Source organism: Blennius ocellaris (assembly GCF_963422515.1).
Source record: "Blennius ocellaris genome assembly, chromosome: 3".
NCBI classification, from domain to species: domain Eukaryota; kingdom Metazoa; phylum Chordata; class Actinopteri; order Blenniiformes; family Blenniidae; genus Blennius; species Blennius ocellaris.
The window spans coordinates 27,865,729-27,880,445 of record NC_137652.1 but is presented as its reverse complement, the minus strand read 5'-3'; the positions used below and the strand labels follow the sequence as shown (position 1 = coordinate 27,880,445).

Sequence of the window (14,717 nt, the reverse complement as noted above, 5' to 3'; positions counted from 1 at the left end):
TTTTATTTTATTTTATTTTATTTTATTATATTTAATTTAATTTAATTTAATTTAATTTAATTTAATTTAATTTAATTTAATTTAATTTAATTTAATTTTATTTTATTTTATTTAATTTAATTTTATTTAATTTTATTTTATTCTTAACCAGACACAACTCACATTAAATTGTAGTCTGGCGCCCTCGCGTGTTCATATTTAAGAACTGCGGGTACCACCATGTGCAGTTTGTGTAACCGACCTGAAGTCCCGCCCACTAGGCTGCAGCTCATTGGTCAATTCCATGTATAGAACGAGCTGATTGGTCCGGATGCGCTGCTGGTCAGACTTTCCGGAACACGCCTCATACTTGTGTAATTGTCCTCTCTCCAGCCTGCAGTAAGTGTCAGAGTGTGAATGTTTATTGAAATGAGGACTTACAGAGCACTCACAGTGTAATATATATCTATATATCTCTTTTATTCAACCTGTCTGCAGTAATGCCGACGTCCCCTGTGAAAACTCGGATCCCGCTGACCAGCTTCGGCCACCTGATCACTGAGGTGAAGGTAAGAAAGGAATCCAGTCATTTCATTGATCAGTGTGTTGATTTAGCTTTTGCTCTGGAGGAGGATTCCTCGAAATGTAATAGTAATAATATAATATAATACCACACCTTTTTTATGTTTACAGATACCAAGTCTTTATCATGTCCAGCTATATTGTGTATGATTGCAACCTTGTGAACTTTCTGCATTGTGATGTATTTTCTAACCACGTGAGGGCAGCTTGTGTCAAAGTTCTTCATTCAAACTGATGCTTCTCAGTGTGGTTGCATTTTAAAAACACCCAATACCCTGCACACCATGTTGTATTATATAGTGGTTGAATGCAGGATGTGCTACTGGCACAGACGTAATATAAAATACATTATTAAACCTATATATTACATATAAAATATAAAACAACTGAACATCAAAAAGCAATAATAAAATGTAAATAACGAGGTTCAGCATGTCCAGAAAGGCCAAAGAGGATAACTATGCTGTCAAGGGAGACTTGAAGGGAGGAAGTGTGAATGGGGCTGTAATAATAACAACCAATAGTCCTTCATGAATGAAGAATGAGGAGTTTAGCTATGGAGCAGCTCAGGCAGGCATGGAGGGGCGGGACCGTTCAAACACTTCTGTGCAAACTAAAGATTTCATAAATCAGCCTTCATTTTGATAAAAAGCCAGGGAAGAGGCAAAGACAGTTGTGATATATGACCATTGTTTTATCCATTCCCCCGTGTCTGCGGGCCACAAAACTCAAGTCCTCCGGAGTGTTATTGAACTGAAAGTCACTATAAAGCTTTGTGAAACCGAGGCAGAATAATGTAGATGTTGGTGGTGACCCTCCTTGTTAGATCACTATTTTCACTGATGATTTATGTAAGGAGCTCACAAGTTCACGCATCGTGAAATTAAAAAAGAAAAAAATTGTTTTCTTTTCTTTTTCTTAAATAGTCTTGTCTCTCGTATTTTTGCCCGTCATGCATGTGATTAGTTCTAGTATTTCTTTTTGCGTGTTGGATATGAAGAAAAGCGTTGACCAGTTTACAATAAATTGCATGAAAGGGCACAGAATGAAATTGAGGTTGTGTCTTGTACTCTCACACTCCCAGTTTGCGGCGACTCATTTGAAGCTTTGCCAAAAGTAAAAATGTGTGATTTTTTACTACATGTGATTTCTCAGTTTAAAAAAAAAACAGCAACTTTTTCCACGTTATTTTGGGAGATTGTGTTTGGAATTGTTCGGGACTAAAATGACTTAATCCATTTTTGAATAAGGCTGCAGGACACATCACAATGTTGAGAGAAAGAGGTAGTGTGAGCTGTGTGGCGGTTCCAGGGCCGGTTGAGGAGCTGGTTTCATCAGCTCAAGTGGGACCTGGACTTACAGTCTTTCCTTATGGCCTCTCAACTAAATCTGCCGTAACGACAGCAGTGCAGCGACTGCTTCCAAATCATTTCTTTTTTAAAAAGCCGTCCTCCAATTCATCACGCTCCAGCCGCTGCCGTGGTTTCCACTAACTGAATTTGTCTTCGTGTTTAAGAGGAAAAAGGGGGTTTAGTGTCTCCGCTCTGCTCAGCAGAAGAATCGGTGTTGCAGAGCAGAGCCGCCTCGTCGCTGTCGCTCTGGCTTTGCTTTTCCAAAGGCGCCATCCACGCAGGACTAATATTAGGAGCCGTCTGTCTCCTGATGAGGACTTGCCCGTCGCCCCTCGTGTTCTGCAAACCAAAAAGCTTTTGAAGTGAGTGAAGCGCTGCCAGCAGAAGACGACCTCCCAGTTGAGGCGCCATTGAGATGAAATGGGGCTGAATATGGCCTTTTTTTTTACTGGTATGAATACGACACCCGAGGTTTTGGGTGTTATGGCGATAGCATTGTAATTTATAGTGACCTCCAGTGGCCATCATGGTTATGACATGAGCAGTGTCGGAAAATAAAAAGGGAGTCCAAGAGGTGGCAGGATGGAAATTAACTCAAATAACATTCTCTTCAGAGCAGTCGTGTCCCGGCAGGTTGTTGGGATGATGACTGATCTGTTGTGCCTCTCGCCAGCGATTCCCACCGTCCAGAGTAAAACTCTGTAAAACGCCCTGTTGAACCAACGAGGAGGTGTGATTGAGTCCCCCTTTCCCCTGTGTGTGATACTCATACTGTTAAATACCATCAGCTCACTTTATTATGTTCACATTCAGGACTTGGAGTGCTGTGTCACCTTTCTTTCATCTCTTTGTGTTGCTTTACACAATCAAACTACAAAGCCAGGTAGTCTCACACACACTCGCTCCCATTTTAGAATCACAGGTTGGTCCTCTATATGCATTGTGATTTGTTTGGTTTGGTTTTTTTTTGTTGAGCAAATGTCAATTGTTCGCATTTTATAATCTTGAAACGTCCCACCAGCCTTCGCGTGCTGAGCCTCAGTTACTCTTAATCCTCCGCCTCAGTCAACTTGTCCTGTCTTGTGTTCAGCACAATCCAAAGGTTATGTACGTTTGTCTCGTCATGATTTAAAACATTTCCCACTTGAGCTATTTATGCAGAATTAGTAGGGTTGAGGTATTTTGTTCATTATAATTATATATGCAATGAGAGATAATTCTTGACCCAGAAGGAACTTTCTCTTTGGTCTCCTGGAAAGCCCGGAGAGGGAGCGGGCGCAGTGCTGACACCGAGTCCCGGCTGATTAATGACACTGTCATTTAATGAAAACGGTTCCCCGCCTGTGATTCACTGGAGCGAAAGGCAGTTCGTCTTCCTCCCGTCTCATTGTCATCATGATGATCGAAAGGCCACCAGCTCCAACAGGCAAGAGTATTCAGCTTCAAGACTGAGCTTTGTAAAGTAATTGTTGGTTTTCCAGTTTTAGAGTTGGTTGGGAGTTGTAACTGAATAATGAGATTAGACTGAGGCTTCTCTCAGTTAGCAGACTCGCCATGCTGTTGACGTTTGAGTCCAACTGAGTCTTGGTCTGCCACCAAGAAGTCGCCGACAAGAGTGAGTGAGGTTGTTTACGTGTCTCTGTGTTTTCCCTGTTGTGGCTCGGCGACCCGTCCAGTGTGTGTCCTGTCCTCGCCATACTTGGCTGGGATTGGCTCCAGCGCCACGCAACCCTGAACTGGATTCAGCCCCACAGAACAGTGTTTTTCAACCTTTTTGAGCCAAGGCACACTTTTTTGTTTGGAAGAATCTGGAGGCACACCACCACCCGAAAATGTTAAAATGTGAAACTCTGTAGCCTCTATTAACAATATAAAGTCATTCTCATCAAAGTTTTATCAACAGGAATCAAATAAATACAGAAAAAAAGTATTTCCCAATGTCTTTTTTTAATTGTGACTCCCTCAGTGTGAAACCTGGACCTGATGGATGAAGAGCTGAGATCCTGGTTCACATTCTTCCTTTTCAAAAACTTCTCCATCACTGTCACTGACACAGTACTTTGATACAAGATGGTAGCAGGAGGTGGAGATTAACCACACTGACGTCTGTCACTTTCCATTTCACCGGCAAAGTTATGTGCTGCCATCTAGTGGAGAAGAGTATTTATACATGATTACTCTGCAACACACTGCTCTCACAGCTGACGACGACTGTGAGAGCAAATGTTTTTATAGAAAAAAATGTGAAATTGGATAATTTCCCACGGCTCCCCTGACTAGATCTCGCGGAAACACCAGTGTGCTGCGGCACAGTGGTTGAAAAACACTGGTCTAGAAGACGGATGGACGATGATGCAATTTTATTGTGTAGCTTAAGAAAACATACTGTCTTTTTTCTTCTTTGATTTACTGTCTGCTCCGTCACAACGCTGCAGCGACGTGTGAAACTCTCTGGCATGATAACAGAAAAAACCTACTTTGTTGTTTTTGTTTGTATTTCCCCCCCCCCCCCCCCCCCCTGCGAAGCAGAATGCCTTTCACTGCGACGCTTTCACACTCATATTGACGAGCGCGTGCAGCTGCGCAGGCCTCTCACGCTATCTGATGGGGTCATTGTGCAGGCTGACGGAGCTTCATGGGTTCATTGTGTTTTGCTTCATCATTTAATACTTTATTGCGTTTCTCAGTTCTTCTGCCTTTTGATTTCCGTTGGATTGATTGCAATGAAACGTTCCCACTGTTGAAATCACTCCAGACCGCAGTGTTTCCTCTTACTGTGTGTGTGTGTGTGTGTGTTTCAGAAGCAGCTGTTTGGTATTGAGGCCCCGGCTTCAGCAGAACTGACTGGTTGGAGGAGACACTTTAACAGCTACACTCTGCAGGGTCGACGAAATGTAGGAATTGCAGGCAACACTCATGCACTCGCAGCTCGATGACGTTCCTTTGCCTCCTCACAGTGAAATAGGACACGTCCTTCTCCTGCAGTGTGTTTTAGCGACCTATGGGATCCTGGCCGTGGCTGCAGCAGCCTACCTCATGCGCCGGCAGAACAAGAAGGACAGTCAGACGTCTGCCTCCACCGCCTGAAAGTGGGACCGGACACACTGCACTTTACCTCCGCAGTGTGAAGGGAGCGGCGTGATGTCTCATCTGCCAGCCGAAAAGCTTAATTTGGTAATAAATGTTTTTTGTCTGCGGGCGTGTCGGATCATTATTCAGTGATATTATGAGAAGGGCAGGCTGGTTACCATGGCAGCAGCGTGTGCAGTAACGTAGTTTCACCACATGATGTCCATCTGATGCGGAAAAACCTACTTCAACACTCTTCAGTACTTTTTTGACTTTTTACTTTGCTTCATGAACAGTAAACCATCTTCTCTCAAGCATTTTTTAAGACCAGTCGCTCATATTTTTACTTTTTAATATTCAGTTTGACCTAAGAAGATTCTGTTGCTGCTTTTACTAAAACGTTTGCGACATGTACTTATTTAAATAATGCCGGTCTGGTTAAAGCTTCTCCTTTGGAAAAAAAAAAAAAAAAGGTATCACTGTTGGTAAAAGGGCACGAATACAAAAAGTCTCTCTTATTCTAGAGCCTGTTGCCCAAGACTGTGGCCCTTTTTTTTTTTTTTTTAATGAATACAGATGTGGTTTTTTGGGGTGGGTGGGATGGGTGTGGTTACTCTTCACAGCATAATCAGGATGGATGGATAGAGAGAGAGAGAGAGGCGTGTGATTTAATGAGTCAAAGTTTGGTTTAAACAGTTCAGGTTGAACTTCCTTCCATCTTCTGCACTACTTGACGAGTGTCTGGAGCCGATCCCAGTGTCCTGTGGGCGGCAGGTCCAGATCCAACTTGAGAAGCAATCATTCTTCTGTTGCTTTTCTCTTTTAAGAAGATGTTGTGCGGTGAAAGACTATTACCATGAATAGACATTGTTATAAACGCAGCACATTAAGATGACATTCTGACAGATTGTAAAAAAGATCAAATGTAAAACTATATATTGGTTTATTTAATTCTTTGTTTTGCACCGTTGCAAAATACAAACAATGACTCACTCTGAAAATGAGCTGTCAAAGAAAACTGGTGCATACTTCTCTCTACTTGCTAATAGAAAAGAGAAGTAATTACTATCAGTGACCTGAAATGCAGTGATGCACGCATCAGTGCAGACGTGGCCATTTCATGTTGTATGGGTCGCGTCCACATGCATCTGTTTGTGCGCTAAAGGAGTCATTGCAAAATTATAGATCAAATATAAATCGACGTGCATGGTACTTTGTCTTTATTTCGTCTTACGGATGCACAGAAATAGTTCATGCTTGTGTTCTGACCTGAAGCATTTTTTTCCCCGCTTTGACATAACAACATGCAAAGAAATAGAACTCGGTGAATGCAGAGTGAGTACAATAGGTTGTATGGAGGTGAGTGTGGCTCAAAAATCATTTAAATGCTTTTTCACTCTCAGATCAAACGGAATTTTTTTGACTCATAAATAAAAATTAATGATCAATCATCCAAACTGCATTTTCATTTTCGCCTTCAAGGCTGCTTATTCTGTGATTTAATTAAAATGAAAAAAGATTTTTCATTTTAAAGACATTTAAGTACTGGACATTTAAAGACATTTAAGCTTTAATTTTCAAATGATGCCCCAGCAAATCGTGACCAGAATTCATTTTGAAATGTCAAATTTGAAAATTTAAATGCATGAGCATAACTGCTTTTTCATTTCAAGGTTGAGGCTGCATAGTTTGACTCTTAAATAAAATGATCTATCATCCAAACTGCATTTTCGTCTTCTTATTCAGGTCGCACATTTTGTAACACAACTCAAAAGAAAACCTAAAGACGGGATTGCTATTTCGTTTTCTGACGTCACAGATACCGACGTGAATGAGGATTAGTGATGATCGAATTTAAACGAATCGTTCAAAACCCGCGAGTCACTTTACCGAATGGTGACTCACGAGTTTTCACTTCATTAACTCGTTCAATGAGTCATTGTTGCTACAGCCTCCAGCTGCAGAGAGGAAAATATAAATGTCACTGTTCTGCAGCTCGTCTAACTCCATTACTCATTTCAGTCACCCTGTGAGAAAAGCAGCTGTAATGCTAAAAGAGCTGCTAAAAGCAGCGAGTCGCCGAGCCGCTAACGCTAGCTGCTAACGCTAGCTGCTAAGCACAGCAGCTTCCGGCTCCTTATAGTCACATGAGGCTTTCAGCAGCTCGAGTCAGCTTGTCGGAGAAGTTCAGCACGAATCACTGAGTCACCTCGTTTCCGTCGTTCAGCTCGCAGCCCGAGTCACTTTGAAACTCGAAAGACTCGTTCACTGAATCGGTCAGCAGCACTTCCACTGTGTCGTTCACCTCATGAGCGGTGAGGCTCCGCCCCTCCCTCACCTGAAAATCTGCAGCGGCGCTCCACTCAGAAGGTTTCTGAGTGACGGCGGAGAAAAAAAGACACGCATTGTTTGTTTCACAAAGCTTGTAGAGATAAATGCATGTATAATACATGGATAAATACACAATAAACACTGTTAAAATATGACTGTAGCGTGTATTGTGTTACATTTAATATTGCCCCCTGTAATTAGTTCTGCCCTATGAACGTCACATTATTTATTGATTCTAGTAAAAAAAGAAAATCAGAAAATACAACACACATAATCTAGAATAAGGAGACCAGGATCACTAAAAACTAATGTGTACTTGTTGTTTATTTTCTTCACAAGTGTTTCAGCATTTTACGATGAATACATGATTCTCCCCCGTGGTTCATGTCACAGTTCAGCCTCCAGGTCCACTAGTGGGTGGAAATAGTACACAACTGAATCAAATGACTCAAATGACTCAGACAACCGGTTCACTTGGATGAACGACTCAAAAACCCGTGAGTCTGTTCAAGGAGTCGGGTTTCTCATCACGAGCCTGCAGACATGTGTGTCAGGACATTCTGGTTCTGTGTGTGACTGGCCAATCACAGAGCGTGAACACAGTCAGTTACCAAATGAGGATTTTCCTTCAGCACGAGCTCGGATATTCAACAGTGTCTGGCTGCAGAACCTCCACTGTCAGGCAGGAAGTGCTCATTCAAAATAAATTGCGACAAACCCTGTGGCATTTTAGAGTTTAATCTTTTATAAATTACATTGTTTATTTCAAACATGCACAAAATCAAACAAATAGATCATTATAATCAAAGTATATCTCACCAAAGAAAGAAGTAGAACTTCCCACCTCCTCTCCATAAATACTAGAATGTTTGTTTTTATTGTATAAAGGGGGGTGATATGTATAATATCTCACAGAAGTGAGTACACCCTCACACTAATGTAAATATTTAATTAATCTTTTGATGGGACCCTGAAGAGACGACACATTTCTTCAGTGTCCCGTTGAAAGATGTAAATGTTCACAGAAATGTGAGAAGTGTACTCAATTTATCAAGATACCTTATGATGTATATGGCTGAAGTATGTTTATATAATAAATCAGCTTGAGGCCAGTCAGTTAAAAATGCTTTTGATGTACTTCCACTGCTATTTAAACTGTATACACTATTACTTTAATGTATATTACTGCATTTTCCATTTCGTCTTTCCTTTTGTCTTATTCTGTCCGTGGCCATTATTCATTAATCATCGTGCTGTTGTGGTGCTTGTTCTGCTGGATCACACAGATTTACACCTGGAGGTGTCGCAGTCCGCAGAAGTCTCCTGCTGGGTTCTAGTTTGTGTGTGTGAGCGCAGGTGGAGCAGACGGAGCAGGAAGTCACCTGAAGCCAATGATGGAAGTCAGTATTTAAGGACCGGGATCCCAGGCCCTCATGGCCAGATCGTCACGTTGACCCTGCGGTACCTGGACTCGGCCCCTCCAGCCTCTTGTTAAGAGTTTTTTGGCTAGGTGTTTTGGAAGCAGCTAAGTGTTCTAGCCTCTGTTGGTTCTCACGTTCAGTCCCGGTGCGTCCGTCCTGCTGGGAAGCTCCCGTCTCTGTGACGTCCACCTCCGCTCCTACGACCCCTCGCTGAAGACTGTCGCTCCGCTGGAGAGACTCTCAAATAAATCTTAGTTTCAATTGTCCATCCTGGTCTTGTCGGCGCTTGAATCCTGACGGGGGGAAGGTCAATAAATATACTACCTTCACTCTGAGACGTCCACAGTACAGTTGAAGTGAAATATAAAGTACTCCATGAAGCAACAAGACAAAGGAGAAAACACAAAAAGTCAAAACAATTTTATTGTTCTTTATTTAGTCATTTGTGTGACATTCGAAATATCCTTGATAAAGTCTTTTGTCTACGATTTCTTTACAAAATGTTCACATCTCCAATATTATAGAAAACAAATTTAAATGACTGGAAAAGTGATTCATTTTCTGACTCGTCCAGGATTAATTCTCTACACGAGACTTTGTACTGCAAACCAGCCTCGGCCTGTTCCTGCTCCTCATGTGCAGTACTGAAGGGCCTGTTCCTCCATGTCCAGTACTGAAGGGTCTGTTCCTCCATGTCCAGTACTGAAGACCCTGTTCCTCCATGTCCAGCACTGAAGGGCCTGTTCCTCCATGTCCAGCACTGAAGGGCCTGTTCCTCCATGTCCAGTACTGAAGACCCTGTTCCTCCATGTCCAGCACTGAAGGGCCTGTTCCTCCATGTCCAGCACTGAAGGGTCTGTTCCTCCATGTCCAGTACTGAAGGGTCTGTTCCTCCATGTCCAGTACTGAAGGGCCTGTTCCTCCATGTCCAGTACTGAAGGGCCTGTTCCTCCATGTCCAGTACTGAAGGGTCTGTTCCTCCATGTCCAGTCCTGAAGGGCCTGTTCCTCCATGTCCAGTACTGAAGGGTCTGTTCCTCCATGTCCAGCACTGAAGGGTCTGTTCCTCCATGTCCAGTACTGAAGGGCCTGTTCCTCCATGTCCAGTACTGAAGGGCCTGTTCCTCCATGTCCAGCACTGAAGGGCCTGTTCCTCCATGTGCAGTACTGAAGGGCCTGTTCCTCCATGTCCAGCACTGAAGGGCCTGTTCCTCCATGCCCAGTACTGAAGGGCCTGTTCCTTCATGTCCAGTACTGAAGGGCCTGTTCCTCCATGTCCAGCACTGAAGGGCCTGTTCCTGCTCCTCATGTCCAGTACTGAAGGGCCTGTTCCTTCATGTCCAGTACTGAAGGGCCTGTTCCTTCATGTCCAGCACTGAAGGGCCTGTTCCTCCATGTCCAGTACTGAAGGGCCTGTTCCTCCATGTCCAGCACTGAAGGGCCTGTTCCTCCATGTCCAGTACTGAAGGGCCTGTTCCTCCATGTCCAGTACTGAAGGGCCTGTTCCTCCATGTCCAGCACTGAAGGGCCTGTTCCTCCATGTCCAGTACTGAAGGGCCTGTTCCTCCATGTCCAGCACTGAAGGGCCTGTTCCTCCATGTCCAGCACTGAAGGGCCTGTTCCTCCATGTCCAGTACTGAAGGTCCTGTTCCTCCATGTCCAGCACTGAAGGGCCTGTTCCTCCATGTCCAGTACTGAAGGGCCTGTTCCTCCATGTCCAGCACTGAAGGGCCTGTTCCTCCATGTCCAGCACTGAAGGGCCTGTTCCTTCATGCCCAGTACTGAAGGTAATGGCAAGGCATTGTTTAGCCTCCAGGAAACACACACTGACTAAATGCTTAACATTGCATGACAGTGAGAAATGTTCAGGATAGATATCAAGAAGACACAGTTTAGGGTTAAGAGGCACTTTTGTTTTTTTACTAATGTTTTGACTGCACTGATCCAACACCTTTTCCCAGAAGCATAGAATGAATGGACACTCCCACATACAATGAAACAGCGCCCCCTTGTGGTCACCCCATTTAGTGCATGTGTCAGGATCACCTGGTCAAAGAGATGCTATTGGCTGGAGTGATGAACTGTCTGGTAAGAAAGTGACCCTGTAATCATTTTGAGTGTGTATGAACTGTTTGAGTGTGAACTCAGGAGCTGCTGACCACTCCTCAACTGTTCAATGGACTGTAAATCACTTCTCCAAGCCCGGGAACTATGTTCTGAGGATTCTCTGCACTTGTTTATGAGCAGGTTGTATCGTAAAGACACCTGTCTTTGGACTGGAGGTCATTTAAAACAATATTCTTTAGGGGAGTTAAACATGGAAGTTTTTCCTCCACGATGTGAGCAAGAACACTGAACCGTACCAACATAGTGTCCCTCAAGAAGGGATTCCTCCTTTCTTTGACCAGCTTCTTCTTATGCAGGGTCCAGGAAGAAGTTTAAAGCAGGGGTGTCAAACATGCGGCCCGGGGGCCAGAACCGGCCCGTCAGACGATCTAATCCAGCCGCTATGTGATTTTTTTTTTTTTAATTCTAAAAATGAAAACTGACAGGCTGATCTAAAAACACCAGATTGGCAAAAATGACATTCAAAACCGCCCTTGGTCAGAATTTGACTCCCAACATTAAAGCATCTGTGGAGGTCACATGATGCAACACCTTTCACAATAAAACAATGAGTCCAACTTATGTGAATTGATACTTTAGACACGTAAACTCAAAACAACTTCCAGATTCCAGACAAATTGTTTTAATCCTGAATAAAAATATGATATCCAGATACAGGTGACTGAGGTTTTTTTGTGTGTGTGTTTTGGTTTTTTTGCAAATATAATAATATCTGATTAACTTTAATATGTATATTTCAGAATAGACTGGTAAATTCTTGCAGTTACAAAAGGATCAAAAAAAGGAAAGACTTTGCATTTGTCCGTATCTGCAGTTTAACATGTGATGTTTGACTTGTTGGGCCTCCAGAGGTCAGATCAGGTTGATGTGGCTCCTCAACTGAAATCAGTTTGACCTCCTGCTTTAAGGACTTTTTACTTCAACTTCCGAGCGGTCAGGATGGCCGAGCGGTCTAAGGCGCTGCGTTCAGGTCGCAGTCTCCCCTGGAGGCGTGGGTTCGAATCCCACTTCTGACAGAGACCTTTTGAGCCAGTCTTGTCAAGACGGCCAAAAAACTCTTATGCTGGTTTTCCATGGAGGTGTACCAAAAGGCTGGACTTTGCAGTGTTAAAGGAAGTGTAATTGTAAAAAATGGCCCCTAGTGGCCACTAAGCATCAGACTCTTTGTTGTGACTCTCTCTCTCCCCTTCGGAAGACGCCTCGCTTCACCTGGACTCTCAGCCAATCACAAGTTGGCTCAGGCTGCTATCGGATAGCATTCAGCTCGAGACTATTAGCCTGTAGTGTACGTTATCCGCACGGCCTTGATACGGCATTACAACTGTTCTGTGTTTTGTGTGCGTCTCTACAAGTAAGATGAGTATTTGTTTGTATTTGCTGAAGCTAAATTGGTCGTGTTTCTCGTCTGTTTAGCATTGCTAAATGTTAGCTCGGGCTTTTCCTGCCGAGCTGGGCCTCTTGCAGTGATTTTCCTTTCTGTAAAAGTTGTATGTTGCCATTCGGGCATTTTCCTTCAGTTCGACCTCGTCAACTCCCTGTTAAGAGTCTCTGTGTGTAGTTTGTAACCGTGGCTGTGACATTGACCGTCAACCAGCTAACTGGCTACAATGCACGGACCTCCCGCATGTTCACTTGTCACGTGACCTCCCGGCACAGCCGGTTGTAGTTATTTGTGCTACCAGCAGAGGGAGCTCTTGTATTGTAAATGGTTTATCTTTCCCCATTTTCATGTTTGAAGCTGTTCAGGCCCACAGCCTTGTTCATTATTAGTGCCAGTTTCGGCCATGTTTATAGATTACCGCCACTATTCCAGCTATATCATGAGGATATCACAACACGGCTGGACTATTGCAACACTACACTGGCATCAGTCAGTCCTTGCTGACACGCCTGCAGCTGGTTCAGAACGCTGCAGCACGCCTTTTGACTGGCTCACGAAAACATGATCATGTTTCACCTGTTCTGACTTCTCTGCACTGGCTCCCAGTACGATATAGAATTGATTTTAAAATTCTGTTATTTGTTTTTAAAAGTCTCAATGGCCTTGCCCCTCGATACCTGTCCGACCTGCTCGTGTCGTACTCCCCAGCACGTTCACTCAGGTCAGCTGATCAAGCGTTGCTCTCGGTCCCTCAGACGCATCGTAGACTAAGAGGAGACCGAGCGTTTTCTGTGGTTGGTCCAAAACTGTGGAATGAGCTTCCTCTGTTCATTAGACAGGCTGACTCAATTCATGTTTTTAAATCACATCTTAAAACTCGCATGTTCTCTCTGGCTTTTAACCAGTGTTGAAGTTGACTTTTATTGTTCCAAGTGTATTTTGTGCGGCCACTGTATTGTTGTATTTATAATTGTTTTTGTTATGTTGTTGTACAGCACTTTGGTCAACTGAGTTGTTTTTAATAGTGCTTTATAAATAAATTGGATTGGATTGGATAGTGTATAGCGAGGCCAAATGGAGGTTGTCGCATTACAGACATTCTGCTAACATTCTGTTTTTATTTCTGTTCACTGTTACAGAACCACACACACACACACACACACCATCCTACAGTTGTGTGTCAATAAACCATCATCCACCGAGGGACTCTTGAGAGATTGTGACCGATCATCTGCTGTGGGCTCCACCTGACGATCCAACACATCTTCAATTCAAGGAAGCCAGTCTTCTTCCCTTCCAGTAAGTGACTGGGATTCCATAACAAGCCATGATGGAGGTTCGTTCTTAACAAAATAAAACATCGCTGCTCTCATCTGGGCTGCCCAGAAATACCACAGCAAATGTGGTAGTTGCAGTCCACCTCTATCAGGAGACAAATACAACAAAGAAAGCCTCAGTCTTGGATGTTTGTTTCTCCAAATAAAGTTGGAATAAAGATTTTTTAAGCACTTGAAAGAAGGAGGGGCATGGAGAAAGAGGTGTTGCTTGGAAAAGGTACTCAAACTTAAACAAAATTGTCCTTTTAAATATGTTTATGCGCCCAATGGAGCATATGGGTAGTTTGTTCCACCTGTTTATAAGCTGTACTACGACCTGTGTAAGGGTTTTTAATGAAGTTGAATCATTTTATTCATAATGGCAGTGATTTTAACTCCTCGATAAGTAAGTTCTTCTTTCCATACCACAAAGGGGGTTGAAATCAGAGCGTGAGGCCTTTCTTTTTCCGCCAAAAACATTATTCTGGATGTATTGTTATTTATTTTGTATCCTGAAAATGTACTGAAGGTTTCTAATGAGTCAAGTAATGCAGGTAAAGTTTGCTGTAGATTTGAGCCAAACCAGTTCTAAATGAGGAAATTCTCGCCTGCACACATTCCCCACGTGAACAAAAGCCAAAATGAAGAAGAGACTGAAGTTTGATTCACACGTGTGCTTTATGGCTCAGGTTGTATTTAATGAACACGTTCCAGTCCAGGACCCTGCAGACGGGATGTCAGACTGACGTGACGACTCCAGGCTCAGCTGTCCTTTGGGTTCAGCAATCTGCTGGCTGTGCAGAGACGTCTGCAGGAGGGAACAATATTCTGCTTTTCATTTTCCACACAACACATGTTTCACACATTTACTGTTGAGCTGTAAAAACGTGTGTGTGTGTCCAGGACTCACCTCCACGATGTCCTCCAGAGGCTCCATGTGGACCCGGCCAGTGCCAGCAGTGTTTCAGACCAAGCAGCGGAGGTCTGGGAGGAGGAATGTTCTGCAGCCCTGCAGAAACACGCTTCTGTTCATCCCACAAAGCTTCACCTCAGCTGGAACTGAAGCTCCAGGGTTGAACAGTGAGAGTCCCTCACCTCTCCGCTGAGCTTTGTCTTTGTGCAGCTGAGCCTCCTGCTGCACCTCCTGCTGCACCTGCTTC

The 14,717-nt window shown here is 43.5% G+C and overlaps 1 protein-coding gene across 2 annotated transcripts; it reads left to right on the top strand.

Annotated features, from left to right (window-relative positions):
* Window positions 1-348: 348 nt before the first annotated feature.
* LOC308145818 (uncharacterized protein) lies at window positions 349-14,319 on the top strand. Of its 2 annotated transcripts, XR_013937090.1 has the most exons (6): window positions 349-378; window positions 478-548; window positions 4,715-4,807; window positions 4,899-5,087; window positions 13,381-13,540; window positions 14,247-14,319. XR_013937090.1 is itself a non-coding variant. In XM_080517391.1 (4 exons), exons 2-4 carry the CDS (start codon window positions 480-482, stop codon window positions 4,998-5,000), a joined length of 264 nt encoding a protein of 87 aa, XP_080373517.1. In that variant the 5' UTR covers window positions 349-378; window positions 478-479; the 3' UTR covers window positions 5,001-5,108. The 2 variants fall into 2 exon arrangements, 1 of the variants encoding a protein (XP_080373517.1); XM_080517391.1 differs by lacking the exons at window positions 13,381-13,540; window positions 14,247-14,319 and having other exon boundaries at window positions 4,899-5,108.
* Window positions 14,320-14,717: the final 398 nt, after the last annotated feature.

What these genes read in the sequence shown, in the direction of transcription:
- LOC308145818 (XM_080517391.1), top strand. Translation starts at nt 480, where the DNA reads ATGCCGACGTCCCCTGTGAAAACTCGGATCCCGCTGACCAGCTTCGGC. An exon ending in ACCTGATCACTGAGGTGAAG is followed by an intron (nt 549 to 4,714) that starts GTAAGAAAGGAA and finishes TGTGTGTTTCAG; the next exon opens with AAGCAGCTGTTTGGTATTGA. An exon ending in CTCTGCAGGGTCGACGAAAT is followed by an intron (nt 4,808 to 4,898) that starts GTAGGAATTGCA and finishes CTTCTCCTGCAG; the next exon opens with TGTGTTTTAGCGACCTATGG.